Source organism: Vicugna pacos, chromosome 10 (assembly GCF_048564905.1).
Source record: "Vicugna pacos chromosome 10, VicPac4, whole genome shotgun sequence".
Taxonomy (NCBI): Eukaryota; Metazoa; Chordata; class Mammalia; order Artiodactyla; family Camelidae; genus Vicugna; species Vicugna pacos.
The window spans coordinates 59869632-59886124 of NC_132996.1; the positions used below are offsets into that span (position 1 = coordinate 59869632).

Below are 16493 nucleotides of genomic sequence, written 5' to 3' on the forward strand. Positions count from 1 at the left end.
ACTAGGGCAGGTATAGCTCTGCGACTAGTCTTAAGATTCTGATAACCTAGAGTGACTGAGATATATAGACAGGCTTGTCAGAGGGGCATTTGTTACTTTGCGCTGCCAGAAAAAAAAAAGTTTCTCTAAGTGAACAGAAGTCACCTTAATCCATGCAGCTAGGGAAGCTTCCCCAGGAGAGCAGTATGCATAAATAATGATCAGGAAAGAGGCGGAACATCAGATAGAGGGAAGGTAAGTTTACTCCAAAAGAAAGTCCACACTGGTTGAACCATACTCTATTTGTGTTCCAAGTTTCTATTCTAATAATAAATCAAACGCCATTTTCAAGAACAAAGCTCTAGGCCAGAAGCAAGGCAGCATCATGAATGTCTTCTCTTACCTTCTAGATGGTCATGTGTTACCAACCCTAGAGACACCATGAAGGCAAGTTTCTGTGCCAGAGAAACAAAAGAAGAATATACTTTAGTTTGGGTTCTCACAAAGCCAATCTCTGTTCCTAATCAGACTCCTCGGGAGAGCCAGCCCAGCGGCTGGTGGCCTGGAGGAAACCAGGTTCAGGTGAGCATGGGGTGGGCACCCTCTACTCCTGGCAGCTATGGAGCCACTCTGATGGCTTTCTGATCTTACAGGGACCAAAAGAGAAGGACCGAGACCTACATCTCCTACTTTCTCAATGACAGAAATCAGCATCTTGAATGACCTAAGTTTTTTCCCCCCCCTAGAAAAATCCTCTAAGAAAGAAGAGGACTTCACACTGAAAAAACATGGAGGGTTACAAAGAGCCTCCCATACAACAAGTTCCAAATGCTACGTGTCATACCAGGTCAGGGTTTCTTACATTTTTACCTCCACTGATTGGACAATGCTAACTCAAAGCTAAATGAGTTTGGGGAATGATAGCAGGTGGCTCTGCTTAAATACTGTAATTTTTCAATCAATCATGGATCTAAAAATTATGGAGCCATGTCTCTCTGACCACTAGTCTCAGGGCTCTATCAGAAGCTAGACTGATCAGAATACTTGACTCCAAAGCTGGAACGTTAGATGCTTACAACTGGAGAGACCAACAGATTTATTACTATTTTGCTCTTTGGTCACATGTGGTCTGGAAAGTATGCCTTTATTTTCTGCTGTACCACTGCATGTGGTGGCTAAATATGCCAAGTAATATACCATCAATTCTTCTCGTCAGTGAATAAAACATCATCAGTTGTCAGGAGACATATTCCTGCAGAATTATTTATACCACAATTTGCTCTCTGAAAATCCTGACAATTTTACCCTCCACATTAAATATCATGGTATTTGGGCCTGAAGTGGCAGGCTCAGGCTATTCAAGATACTGCGTGTTTTATGAAGATAACCCTGAACTAGCCACTTGAAAACACAGAAATGACATTTACCAGTATCCTCAAAATTCTAAAGAAATGTTTTAATTTTATTTCTTCTTCAAAAACTTGGGTGGGCACCTATCCTCCTGACAGCCAGAGAACCTCAGTAAGGAAATACATTCTTGGACTTGCTGCCCACTTTCTACACTGCATACATTTTGTGGTTGCCAATTAACTACATTCCTTATTTTCACCATTCCTACAGAATTTAAGATTACAAGCCTAGACAGCCAACCATGTCCTCTGTTAATAAAGCAGTGTGTGAACTGACATTCAGATGCACCCTTCTTTCAATCCAGTAACAGTAAGTCACCTTCTTGGCCACTGACATCCAACTCATCTTTGCCAGTCAAGATCAAGCTCATAAAAGAATGATTAAATGGGGAATAAAAAATCTCTTCTGTGAAATAGATTTTTCAGTAATAAACAGAATAAAAAGTTGTCAAGAACTTTTGCCTCATCTATGTACCACACGTATGTCAATAACTAATTTATTCTCTTTATGGCAGTGGCTCTGTCCAACCAGAAATATCTGTCACTACACACGATGATACTTGCTTGCCCACACTGTGCCACTCATGGGAAATATCCCTCTGTTTCTTTTGATAAGAAATTTTACTAATGGCCTGCTCTATTTTTCCTCCTGCAAGCCTAACACTTGTCATTAACTTGTGGATGATTTTATAAGTTTCTCAGTAATATGCACGCCTAGTTCTTCTTTTTGGTTCAAGTTTTAGTCTCTTCTTTAAAGACAAATTATTCATTCATTTCATATCAGAAAGAATTATAATTTATACTTATTTTAAGAAAACCTGAACTAGCTTAATAAATCACTGCTTTAAAAAAAATGACACGAAGCTTTTGATGGCTTCATGCCACTATTTGACATGGTTTCATCACAAAGATCATCACAAAGAATGCGCTGAGGATAGAAGGAAATGGATTGCTGGTCCAATAAAATCCAACTATCAGATATTCATCATCATATTACCCATCTACATTTTTCTTTTATAGCTGCTTGTACAAAAGCATCAAACTAAAAAATTCCCTTGTCTAAGGACATACAAATTCACATTCTATATTTGTACCAGAGTCTCATTTGCTATTTAAGTTATAATTCTATCCTAAGTTGTAGTACAGATGTCACTATTTTCATCCCTACTTTTATGCTTCAATGAACTACATTCGAGCTACTGATTTACTTGGGATTTGAGGATCTAAGGCAATACAAAGGTAACAATAAAAATGCACATGTAACACCAGTAATTGCTAACATGAATAGAATTTAGCTCAGTGAACTGGACATTTTACAAATGCTGGCTGAGACAAACAAAACATAATGACCATTAGGGATGCAGTGGGATACCTGGGGAAATGGTCATTAATCTTCCAGCTCAAATTTGTGACATGTGTATGAAATGCCTGTTTGCTAGTTCATGGTCACTCAAGGCCACACTCTTAATCTGCCTGATCTGGCAATAACACTACTGAGCAGCGAGAAAGCACAGGAAAAGAAAAGTCAAGTGATTCAGAGACCAAGCGTCCCTCCTGATGTGTAAGACTAAGTCATAACTCATAGACTGAGTCATGCCTCAGGGGGCTGGGCCTACCTGAGGGTTCTCCTCCCGTTTTGGTTTGGGTGCAGCCGGTGGAGTGACGGTGCGGCTCTCTGTTTGTTTCTCATCTGTTTCTGTGTGGGATTTAATTGTCTAGGAGGGGAAAATTTAATGAAAATTCAGAATTCACTTTTTATTAAAAGAATAAAAGCAAACATGGTTTGTAGCCAACAAGAAAGAACATAATCGAACTGAAAACATATTAATAAAGGAGGTAATATGGATTTCATTTTAGAAGGGGGAAAAGTAAAATGTAAGGCCCCAGATGAAATGATTAAATTGCATAACTAGAACAGATATAAATCTATACATACAGTAGTCTAAATTAAATGAGCAGAAAAATCCATGGTTTAATGCCTATGTATAGAAATAAAGTATAGGCTGCTCTTTCTGATTTTAATGTATTTTAGGATGCATTGGGGTAGTTTTCCAGAAGCAAGCCCACTCTTGTTACATATGGGTCAAGTGACAGTTCATAGTGTGCTTAAGATCCCAATAACATCAAAAGAAATCTTACATACATGCATTTCTATTTCACAACAATTCCAATCATAATCTAAGAGAGGTTGTAGAAATACCTTCACTTGGGATATTTAATAAACCTGCCTGTATCCTCCACTAGAGGAGAGATGCAATTGCCAAGGAAAGGTCGTCTTGCAAGAGGCTGACATCCTGATTACCTCCAACCTCATCTTCCAGATGCATCCATCCAAATAAAAGAAACACCAGTAGCATTACTATCTTCAGACACAAATGGCAGCTAGCAAACTGACAGACTGGGTTTGCATTACTATTCTTAACATGACCCAACGGCTAATTCATTTTAGGAAGCCCTCTGTAAAAAGTCAAATGATGTTAGAAGAGTGGATATGAAACTATAAACACAAACCTAATTCACTTCTTCAAAATTAAAAACAATGCAGATGCAAATGATCTTTCTGTATGGCAACAAGTAATTAAATAAATGAGAGTGAAACTGTCTGATTATTGATGAGTAGGAGCCAAATGAAAGACTGATTCTATAAGCTGGATGTTAAAAGTTCTCAAAAACCGTTATATTGTGAAATATTTTACTAGATCTGAAAACCTAACACAGTCACAAAGATTTTTCACTTTCTTTCCCAGCCATGTCCGTACCGGCCTTCTGCTTCTCATATTACTACTTTAGAAAAGTCTAAGTATCTGCTTGATTAATACTGTGGCAACCACTGTCCTGGGACACAAACGCTGCCCTGTTGTTGTTGTTTTAACCAGTGTCCTGTTGTATTCCCACCTCTGGACTATACTGCTATTTGAGAACAGGACTGTTCCACACTTCTGCACCCCTCTGCGCCTGGGCCTCCCAGAGAGCAGACACACTGTAAAGGGATGCTGATCTTCTGAGTGGGGAGTATGACCTATCAGAGAACTCTCTTACTTGCCTCTCTCTCTCTCTCCCCCCTCCCTCTCTTTCTCTCTCTCACACACACATACGTTTTTTAACCAAAAAGACACATTTCCTCCATAAAACAAACCACCAACATGTTTACAAGGCGATGCAATGGGAAAGTAGTTTACAGTGACATTTTCTAAGGCCCTGGGTGCCCAGGAAGCTTATTTTCAGAGCTCTGTGAACTGGAAGGACGAAAGTTCGAGGGAGGAGACAGAAGAGAAGGTCAATGATACAGGTCTGCTGCTCCACTCCAAGGCTGTGTGAAGTCCCTTGGGGTCTCTTATATTTTATCTCTAAGGCTGAATAAAGCACACAGTGGTAATGCCTCCAAAGAAAAGCAAACCAACTCCTCTCCATAAGGAATTCTCCAGGGTTCAAATTTTCTCTCATGCCAAGAAGAGTACAATTATCTCAAGGCTGGATAAAGAATACCCAAAAAAGATTAAACAATCAAAACACTGGGGGGTGTCTTTCTCTTATGGACCTTCCACTCTAGGGGAAGCCAGCGGCCACGCGGTGAACAGCACTAAGGAGGGGCCCATGTAGTGAGCAAGTGAACCTCCTACTCACAGCCAGGAAGAAGTCAGGCCTGCCAACAACCACATGAATGAGTCTGGACGTGAATTATCCAGTCCCAGTTGAGCCTTGAGATGAATGCAGTCCTGGTCATCTAGTCTGAATGCCGACTAGTAAGGGAACTTGAGCGGGGATGACAGTGCTAAGACGCAACCTGAATCCTGACCTCAAAAACTATGTGGGATGATAAGTGTTTGTTGTTCTAAGCTGCTCAAAATAAGCAAAAAACATTAGGGAGGGTAGGGAAGTGACATCACAGAAATGGCAGGACAAGATCTGTCCTACTGAAGCAACCATTAAGCTGGCAGAAACAAACAGAATCAGCTTTTTAAAACTCTGGAATATAATAAAAAACTAAGAGCAACTGGGGGGCACTTACTAAAGAAAGAAGCTGCTAAGATTTACTAAGAAAACATTTTTCCTTTCCTACCTACAAATCCATCCCCCAGCTGGACAGAGGCTGTGGAGATGGTAACCTGTGTTCCTGGTGTGGCTTGCTGAACCTTGTTCTCAAAAAGTTGTGGTTATATATTCTGACCTTTCTGGTGGTTCCCTGAGGACTGGTGCAGAGGCTGACCCTTGTTTGCCCACCTTAGGCTGGAATGGCTTTCCAGGTGCCATCTGATGAAAGGACCTAAAGACGTATGTTACCTGCAGTTACCTGGTGCAACGGGTGGGGGGTGGAGTAAATAGGAGGAGAGGAGGAAGATTCTTGGAGGAGTAAGGGCTTTGAAGGCCTGTCACACATACTGGGGGATCCAGAGTGCATGGGGCATTCCCAGGGTTAGATACATATTTAGAAAATATTTGAGAGAACCCTAAGTTTGCACTTCTGGATGGTCTTTAAGCTCTGTCCAAGAAAGAGGTCAAGTCTGAGACCGAGTTACAGGTGGCCTGGCTTAGCATTAAAGGAGTGCCCCTGCTGCTCAGAGCCAATCTGCAAAGAGCAAGAAAGGTTGTTTGTTTGTTCGTTTGTTTTAAATTACTTATTATTTCTTTTTTCTTCTTTTTGGCTCTAGTTATTTAAGTAAATCTAATAAAACAGAGGTTTCAGTAAGTAACACGTAACAAGAAACAGTCTTTGCAAAAAAAGTTTGGAAAAGGCACTAAACAAACAACTGCAGCCCTCAACAATCAACAACAGTAAACCCTGGGAGGAGAATCTAATTTCCATAGTTATCACATTGTAATTTCAAAATGAAGAGTTTTCACAAATAATTAGGAGGCACACAAACAAACAGCAAAGAATGGTCACTTCATTGGAAAAAAAGAAACCAGAGACCAGAAGGCAGTGGGATCACAATTAAAGTGCTGAAAGAGGGGTAAGTATAGCTCAAGTGGTAGAGTGAATTCTTAGCGTACACAAGGTCCTGGGTTCAATCCCCAGTACCTCCTCTAAAAATAAATAATTAAGTAAACCTAATTACCTCCCCCCTCAAAAAAATTTTTTTTAATTAAACAAATAAAGTGCTGAAAGAAAAAAAACAACAACTATCAACCAAAAACTATTCCCTGCAAAAAGCTGACGGAGTTTATTGCTAGTAAACCAGCCCTAAAAGAACTGCTAAAGGGAGTTCTTTAGGCTGAAATAAAAAGACACTAGATAGTAACCTGAAGTCATACAAAGAAATAATAACTCCAGTAAAGGTAACTACAGAGGTTAATATAAAACCCAGTATTATTGTATCTTTGATTTGTAACTTTTCTTTTTCTTTCCTATACGATTTTAAAAAGAAACGCATAAAACAGTAATTATAACTCTGTATTAGTGGCCACACAACATATAAAGATGTAATACGTGACAATAACAACAAAATGGGGGGCAGAGCTGTATATGAGCAGCTTTTGTATACTACTGAAGCTAGGCTGGAATAAAATCAAGTTACATTGTTAAAAGTTTATGAATATTAAGTATAATCCCCAAAGTAACCACTAATAAAATAATTAAAATATATACAGAAAAGGAAATGAGGGCATCAAAAGAGAACACCGGGGGAAAAATACACAAAAGACAGCAGGACTGGAGGAACCGAGGTCCAAAAAAGACATAAGACGCATAGAAAACAGCAAAATGGCATAAATCCTTCCCTATCAACAATCACTTTAAATGTAACTGGATTAAACTCACTAGTTAAAGAACAGAGAGTGGCAGAACGAATTTTAAAAAACATGATCCAACAATATACTATCTATAAGAGACACGTTTCAAAGCCAAAGACACAAAAAGGTGTCCATCACAAAGGATGGAAAAAGATACTGCATACAAATAGTAACCAAAAGAGTACTGGGATGGCTATACTGATATCAGACAAATTTCACTTTAAGTCAAAAATTGTTACAGGAAACAAAAAAGGTCATTATATATTGATAAAAGGGTCAATTCATCAACAAGATATGACAATTTCAAACATAAATGCACCAAACAACAGTCTCAAAATATGACATCAATATTGACAGAATTGAGGGGACAAATAAATAGTTCTATATTAATAATTGGAGACTTTAATATCTCAACTTTAAATAATGGAAAGAACAAATAGAAATAAGATCAGTAAGGAAATAGAGGAAGGATTTGAACAACACTATAAACTAACTAGACCTACAGACATATAAAGAACAGCCTACTCAATAACAATAGAATACACATTCTTCTCAAGTATACACGAATCATTCTCCAGGACAGACCATATTTTAGGACACAAAAAAATCCTAATCAATTTAAAAAGACTGAAGTCATATAAAATATCTTCTCTCACCACAACAGAAAGAAACTAGAAATCCCTGAAGAATGAAAATGAAAATAACAACATAGCAAAACTGATGTGATGCAAAGAAAGCAGTGCTCAGAGGGAAATTTATAGCTGTAACAGTCTACATTAAAAAGTAATAAAGATCTCAAGTCAATAACCTAACTTTACTATTTATGGAACTAGAAGAACTAAACCCAGAGCTAGCAGAAGGAAGGAAGGAAATAATAAAAATTAGAGTGGTAATAAATGAATTGGAGAAAAGAAAAACAACAGCATTAGTGAAGCCAAAAGTTGATTCTTTGAAAACATCAACAAAATTGACAAACCTTTAGTCAGACTAAGAAAAAAAGAGAGACGACACAAATAATGAAAATCAGAAATAAAAATGGGGACATTGCTGTCAATCTTATAGTCATAAATAGGATTATAAGAGAAGACACTGAACAACTGTACATCAACAAATTACATAACATAGACAAAATGGACAAATTCTTATAAACATACAAATTACCAAAAGCGACTCAAGGAAATAGGAAATCTCAACAGAGTTATACCAACTAAAGAGATTGAAACGGTAATCAAAATCCTCTCAAAGAAGAAAAGTTCAGGACCAGACAGTTTCACTGGTGAATTCTACCAAACATTTAAATAATTTAACACCAAAAAAAAAAAAAAAAAAAAACCCAGAAAAGCAGGGAACACTTTCTACTCATTCTATGAGGTCAGCATTATCCTGATACCAAAGCCAAAGACATCACAAAGATTAAAAAATTACAAACCAATATCCCTTATAAATATAGATGTAAAAACCCTCAATAACATAGCAGCAAACTGAATCCAACAGCATGTTTAAAGGATGATACACAATGACAAAGTGGGACTTATCCCAGGAATGGAAAGTATTTTTTAACAGATCAATATAATATACCACATTAATAAATAAAGGCAAAGAAAAACTATATAATTATCTCAATGCAGAAAAAGCATTTGTCAAAATCCAACACTCATTCATGATGAAAACACTCAGAAAACTAGAAATGGAAGGGAACTTCCCAACTTCATAAAGGGCATTTATGTGAAACCACAGATAGCATCATACTCAGTGGTGAAATACTGAAAGCTTTCCCTCTGAGATAAGGAACAAGCGAAGTATGTCCACTTTCACCACTGCCATTTAACATTGTAGCGTCAGTCCTAATCAGAGCAATTAGGCAAGGAAAAAAATACAAGGCATCCAAATTGGAAAGAAGATTTAAATCTATCTATTTGCAGAGGACACGATCTTAGTAGAAAATCCCCCAAAATCCACAATCCAACTACTAGAGCTAATAAACGAATTCAGCAGTTGCAAGGTTCAACACAAAAATCTGTTGTATTGCTAATACACTGTAATTCATAATAGCAATGAACAATCCTAATAGGAAATTAAGAAAACAAATTTATAAGAACATCCCAAAGAATAAAATACCTAGGAATAAATTTAACCAAGGAGGTGAAAGACTTGCATGCTGAAAACTATAACACTGCTGAAAGAAATTAAGAAAACATAAATAAATGGAAAAACATCCATGTCCAAGGACTGGAAGACTGATTACTGTTAAGATGGCAATATTATACAAGGCAATATACAGATTCAATACAATTCCTATAAAAATTCCAACAGCCTGTTTGTTGTTTTTCTTGTAGGATTGGAAAAGTCAATTCCCAAATTCATATAGAGCTTTAAGAGTCCCTGAATAGCCAAAGTAATACTGAAAAAGAAAAAAGTTGGAGTACTCATACTTCCCAATTTCAAAACTTACTATAAAACTACAGCAATTAAGACAGTGTGGTATTGGCATAAGGATATATAGTTCAATAGAATAGGACTGAAAGTCCAGAAATAAATTCATAACATACATGGCCAATAGATTTTCATGATTTCTTTTTTTCTCATTTAAATATCATCTGTTGATTTTATTTATTTATTTTACATATAATATACACATATACTCTCTCTCTTTCATTACAGGTTACTTCCACAAGCCATTGAATATAGTTTCCTGTGCTATATAGTAGGACCTTATTGTTTATCTATTCTGCCCATAGTTTGTACCTACCAATTCCAAACTCCCAAGTTATCCCTCTCTCTCCCCTTTCCCTGCTGGTAACCATAAGTTTGTTTTCTATGTCTATAAGTCTCTTTCTGTTTTGTAGATATGTTCACTTGTATCACTTTTTTAGATTCCATATATGAGTGATGTCATATGATATTTGTCTTTCTCTGTCTGACTTACTTCACTTAGTATGAAAATCTCTAGGCCCATCCATGTTGCTGCAAATGGCATTATTTCATTCCTTTTTGTGGCTGAGTAGTATTCCATTGTATATATATACCACATCTTCTTTATAAAATAATCATCTATTGATGGACATTTAGGTTGCTTCCATGTCTTGGCTATTGTAAATAGTGAACACTAGGGTGCTCTTACATAGAAATCAGAGTTCAAATTAGAGTTTTCTCCAGATATATGTCCAAGAATGGGATTGCTGGATCATATGGTAAATCTATTTTTAGTTATTTAAGGAACCTCCATACTGCTCTCCATAGAGGCTACACCACCAATTTATATTCCCACCAACAGTGTAGGAGGGTTCCCTTTTTCCCACATCCTGTCCAGTATTTATCATTTGTGGACTTTCTGATGATGGCCATTCTTATTGGTGTGAGGTGATTCCTCACTGTAGTTTTAATTTGCATTTCTCTAATAATTAGTGATGTTGAGTATCTTTTCTCACTCCTGTTGAATGCTCAACAGATTTTCAATAATGACGCCACAATCATTCAAATGGAGAAAGAATAGTTTCTTCAACAAATAGGGCTGGGAGAACTGGGTATTCATACGCAAAATAATAGTGTTACCCTTATTTCACACTACATATAAAAATTAAGTCAAAATGGATTACTGACCTAAATATAAGAACTAAAACCATATAACTCTTAGAAGAAAAATTAGGGGTAAATCTTCATGACTTTAGATGAGACAATGGATTCTCAGATATGACACCAAAAGCACAAGCAACAAAAGAAAAAAATAATAATCTGGACTCCACCAAACGATATTGTTAAGAAAGTGAAAATACAACCTATATATTGAAAGAAAATATTTGCAAGTTATATATCTGATAAAGGTCTGGTATCCAGATTACATAAAGAATTCTTACAACCCAATGACAAAAACACAAACAATCCAATTTAAAAATTGGCAAAGAACTCAAATAGAGGTTTCTCCAAAGAAAATATACAAACGGCCAATAGGCATATGAAAAGATGCTCAACAACATTAATTATTAGGGAAATGCAAATCAAAATCACAATGTGATACCACTTCACACACACTCGGATGGCTATAATTTTTTTTTAAAGGATAATACTGAGTGTTGGCAAGGAGGTGGAGAAAATGGAATATTCATACCTTGGTGGGAATATAAATCGATTCAGTTGCTGTGGAAAACAGTTTGACAGTTCCTCAAAAAGTTAAACACAGAACTACCATATAATCTAGCAATCCCTCTGTCAGTTATATACCTCAAAGAATGGGAAACAGGTACTCAGACAAATACTAGTTCATGAATATTGATAGCAACACTATTCCTAATAGCCAAAAAGTGAAAATAACCCTATAAATGGAAGAATGGATAAACAAATTGTGATACATACATACAAACGGAATACATTTGGCTATTTAAAAAGGAATGAAGTACCAATACATGTTACAAGGTGGATAAATATGAAAAACATCATGCTAAGTAAAGAAGCCAGACACAAAAAGTCACATATTATATGATCCCATCTATATGAAATATTCAGAATAGGTTAATTTATGGACACAGAAAGCAGACTGGTGATTGCCAGAGGTAGGGGAGGAGCAAAGAAGGAGTAACTACTTAATGAGTACTGAGTTTTATTTTGGGGTAATAAAAATGTTTTGGAACTAGATAAGAGGTGGTAGTTGTACAACATTATAAAACTATCTAATGCCACTGAGTTCTTCACTTTAACATGGTTAATTTGATGTGATATGAATTTCACCTCAACTGAGAAAACAATTAGGTTGGGAAACAAACAAAAAGATTAAGCTAAAAGTTTGGTCTCTATCAGAGATTATAAACCCTTATACAGAGGTAAGGCTGTGTTGCAGATGTTATTTTTGCCTACGTGGTGTTTAAACAGTTACCAGTACTTTTTGTTAAATCTCAAAAATATATCTCAAAATCTCTGGATTTCTGGCTTTTCTTTAAAAAGTTTTCATCTGATAAAAATTGACTATTGTCAAGATGTAGAAAAAGCATTTAACAAAATTCAACATCCAATCATGATAAAAATTCTTACCAAAGTGGGTATAGAGTAAACATATCTCAACATAATAAAGGCTATTTATGACAAACCCACAGCCAATATATTCCTCAACAGTGAAAAGCTTAAAAGTCTTCCCACTAAAATCTGGAACAAGGCAAGGATGCCTACTCTCACCACTTCTATTCAACATAGTATTGGAAGTCCTAGTCCAGCAATCAGACAAGAAAAAGAAATAAAAGTTATCCAAATTGGAAGAGAACAGGTAAAATTGTCATTATATGCAGATGACATGATACACTATATATAGAAAACTCTAAAGACTCAACACAAAAACTACTAGAGCTGATAAATGAATTCAGCCAGGCAGCAGGATACAAGATTAACATATAGAAATCTGTTGCATTTCTTTACACTAACAATGAAGTATCAGAAAGGGAAAGAAAAAAATCCATTTTAAAATCACATCAAAAAAAAAAAAAAGGAATAAACCTGACCAAAGAGGTGACAGACTTATATGCTGAGAACTGCAAAACACTGATAAAGGAAACTGAAGATGATTCAAAGAACTGGAATAATGTCCCATGCTCTTAGACTGAAAGAATTAACATTGTTAAAATAGCCATACTACCCAAAGTGATCTACAGATTTAACCGCAATCCCTATCAAATTACCCATGATGTTTTCTCACAGGACTAGAACAAATAAGCCTAAAATTTATATGGAACCATGGAAGACCTGGAATTGCCAATGCAATTCTTTTCTGAGGAAAAAGAACAAAACTGGAGGCATAACTCTCCTAGACTTCAGGTAATACTAAAAGCTACAGTAATCAAATCTGCATGGTACTGGCACAAAAACAGATGTATGCATCAGTGAAATAGAATAGGGAGCCCAGAAATAAAGCCACACACCTATAGTCAATTAATCTTCGACAAAGGAGGCAAGAATATACAATGGAGAAGACAGTCTCTTCAGCAAGTGGTGCTGGGAAAGCTGGAGAGCTGCATGTAAATTAATGAAGTTAGAATACACTCTCACACCATACACAAACTCAAAATGGCTTAAAGATTTAAATATAAGATATTACACCATGAAACTCCTAGAAGAGAACATAAAACACTCTCTGACATAAATTGTAGGAATGTTTTCTTAGGTCAGTCTCCCGAAGCAATAGAAATAAAAGCAAAAGTAAACAAATGAGACCTAACCAAACTTACAAGCTTTTGCACAGCAAAGGAAACCATCAACAAAAGGAAAAGACAACCCACAAATCTGGAGAAAATATTTGCAAATGATGTGACTGACAAAGGCTTAATTTCCAAAATATATAAACAAGCTCATACAAGTCAGTAACAAAAAGACAAACAATCCAATCAAAAAGTGGGCAGAAGATCTAAACAGACATTTCTCAAAAAAAGACATACAGATGGCCAATAGGCACATGAAAAGATGTTCAACATCACTAATTATTAGAGAAATGCAAATCAAAACTACAATGAGGTACCACCTCACACAGGTCAGAATGACCATCATTAAAAAGTCTACAAATAACATGATGGAGAGGGTGTGGAGAAAAGGGAACCCTCCTACACTGTTGGTGGGAATGTAAATTGGTGGTGTAGCCTCTATGGAGAGCAGTATGGAGGTTAACTAAGAATAGAGTTGCCAAATGATCCAGGAATCCCACTTCTGGGCATATATCTGGAGAAAACTTTAATTCAAAAAGATACATGCACTCCGATGTTCACACCAGCACTATTTACAACAGCCAAGACATGTCAGCAACCTACTGAATGTCCATCGACAAATGAATGGATAAAGAAAATGTGGTATATATACATGATGGAATACTACTCAGCCATAAAAAGGAATGAAATAATGCCATTTGCAGCAACATGGATGGACTGAGAGATTATCACCCTAAATGAAGTAAGTCAGAAAGAGAAAGACAAATACCATACAATATGACATATCTAAAATAACAGAATATAAAATATGACACAAATGTGTTTGCTTTGGCAGCACATATGCTATAATTGGAATACAGAGAAGATTAGCATGGCCCCTGTGCAAGAATGACATGCAAATTCATGAAGCGTTCCTTATTTTTTGGTTATGGTGGGGGATGGTTTGGGTGGGAGGAGGATAAATTAGGAGTCTGGGATTTGCAGATACTACTATACACAAAATAGATAAATAACAAGGTCCTACTGTTTAGCACAGGGAGCTATATTCATTATCTTGTAATAACCTATAATGATAAAGAATATGAAAAGACAAATATATATATATATGTATAACTGAATCAATATGCTGCACACCAGAAACTAACACAACACTGTAAATCAACTATACTTCAATTTAAAAAAAAATTGGCTATTGTCAAAAAGTAGCTGCCTCCTTGAGATGGAGTACATTACTTTGCAGTTTACCACAGTCTCTTCCACTTTTTATTATTTTCTTGACACTAAGGCCAAATTGTCAATTTTATCATGCTTGTCTTACTACTTCAAAGACAAATTAAGAATAAAAGTGGCATATCTCTTGTACTCATGTTCCCATTGAAAGTGAAAAAAAATCCACTTGTTTACTCTAAGTCTGCTTTATTCATTTATATTTTCTACTCTGCACCTGTATAAATTTGCAAATCCTGTTCTTTTTTGGTTTTATAAAGTTAGAAACCAAAAACTGGATAAGACAAGAACTAAGTTAGCCATTTATACCTTGAATTCCATATTCATCTTCTGAGGCTGAGCTGCATGTATAATCAAAATTAGGCACTTGCAAATTTAAAAAATATCCAAATAGTTTCATCAATCAAGGTTAAAAAATTTTGGATTGAGGGCAAAGTAAAGTCCATCATTTGGTCACTTGGCTCCATTTTCCCTACTATAGAACCAGTATTAAAATGGAGCGTGAAGAGTCACCAGCTCAAGTTTCCTAAGAGGGAAGACCGGGATTTGAGGATAATACACTGGGTACTATTCACAACTTGGAAGCACTCTTTTTTTTAAGAGGATACTGTGTAGGTTCCTATACAAGAGATATAAGGAAGTAGGGGAATGGGTGACAAGCTGACAAATTTTTCCATAGAACCTAGGATTTCTCAAGTAGCTTAGCCTTGGGGACATACACAGAGGTCTTTACTGCAGGGGGTGGGGTGGGATGTAAAAAATGAATATAATTCCTGAGAATTAACTGCATCAGGTACAGTCTACCGGACTTCAAACGCTTTATATCATTTCATCATCAAAAGGTGTTTAGCCCTATTTCCTAGAGTGCCAGAGAGGACAAAGACATAAATGGAGGCAGTGTAGGGGCCATAAGTTTGTCTGGTTTTATCTACTTTTCTGCCTTAAATATGGTTCTGGCCCCAAAGCTCTTTAAACGCTACCACTCATTTTCTTAGCCACGATGTAATAAAGCTTCTAATAAGGGGTAAGACAGGGACTCTCTTCTCTGAGGTAGATAAGTTGGGGATGCCTGGTGGGGGAAGGAGAAGCGAGACCACCACTGTCACAGCTGACACTGCCTCTCCCTCTCCTGTACTAACGTGGAGAGGCCTCCGAAACTACACAACCTTCCATGCTTTCTCCCCCCGAGCAGAGCCACAGCGCCTGCTCCAAAGGCACTGCAGACTGAGCTGTGTGAAGGTACTGGCTTTGACTTACAGACTCGTGTATTAGACAACACGTGTAGCACAGCAGCTGGTACGTGATCGACACCTTTTGATAAATGGATGTTATCACCCCCAAGAAAAGAGTAGGAAGGAGAAAAGAACCATCGAGCCTGGTCACAGAGTGAATGTTAGACACAGGTTATGGTAACTGTGCAGGCTGTAAGTGGTACTTCCATGGCTACATATTGCCTATCTATGAGATCTCTTAATGGCTATCAATGAGATACTGGAAATTAAATGTGAAAAAAGAGAAGAAGGATAGTAGAAAGACCTGAAGTAAGAGAATTCTGAAAAGGGAGTCCAGTCTAAAGAGAATCCTTGCTGACTGAGCTTGGTAACCTGCAAGACTGCTAGGCCATGTGGCCTGCTAAACTAAACAGCAATGATTGCATTACTCTATTAGATCAACAAGAAGAGAGACCACGGAGTTCACTGCTAGAAAAGAACTTTTTAATAATTTTTAAGAATTTATGGGTACCTTTTTATGATGTTATAATTAAAATGAAAAGCTCTCTTAGTATGTAAGGCCAGGACATGAAAAGATATTCAAGATCTAATAAGAAAAAAGCAAGTTACAAAATAATATATGGTTTGATTTTACCTTTTACCTTAAAAAGGTTAGTATGTGCATAGAAAATATGTGGAGGAATAGAACCTAAATCATTAACAGTAACTTTCTGAGGGGTAAAATTATGGGGGAAGTTTAC

The 16493-nt window shown here is 36.6% G+C and overlaps 1 protein-coding gene and 1 non-coding gene across 15 annotated transcripts in view; one reads left to right on the forward strand and one right to left on the reverse strand.

The window, feature by feature from the left end:
• PHF21A (PHD finger protein 21A) overlaps positions 1 to 16493 on the reverse strand; it is a 170914-nt gene that overhangs the window by 18038 nt on the left and 136383 nt on the right. For all 14 annotated transcript variants that reach the window (XM_072969859.1, XM_072969856.1, XM_072969857.1 and 11 more), the window contains 2 exons: positions 3005 to 3103; positions 383 to 434 (listed from right to left, as the gene is read on the reverse strand). In XM_072969859.1, the coding sequence (XP_072825960.1) occupies positions 383 to 434; positions 3005 to 3103 (151 nt within the window). The remainder of the gene's footprint in view (positions 1 to 382; positions 435 to 3004; positions 3104 to 16493) is intronic.
• On the forward strand, positions 14114 to 14217 carry LOC116285519 (U6 spliceosomal RNA). Its single transcript, XR_004195234.1, has one exon. It is a non-coding gene; the product is annotated as a U6 spliceosomal RNA (small nuclear RNA).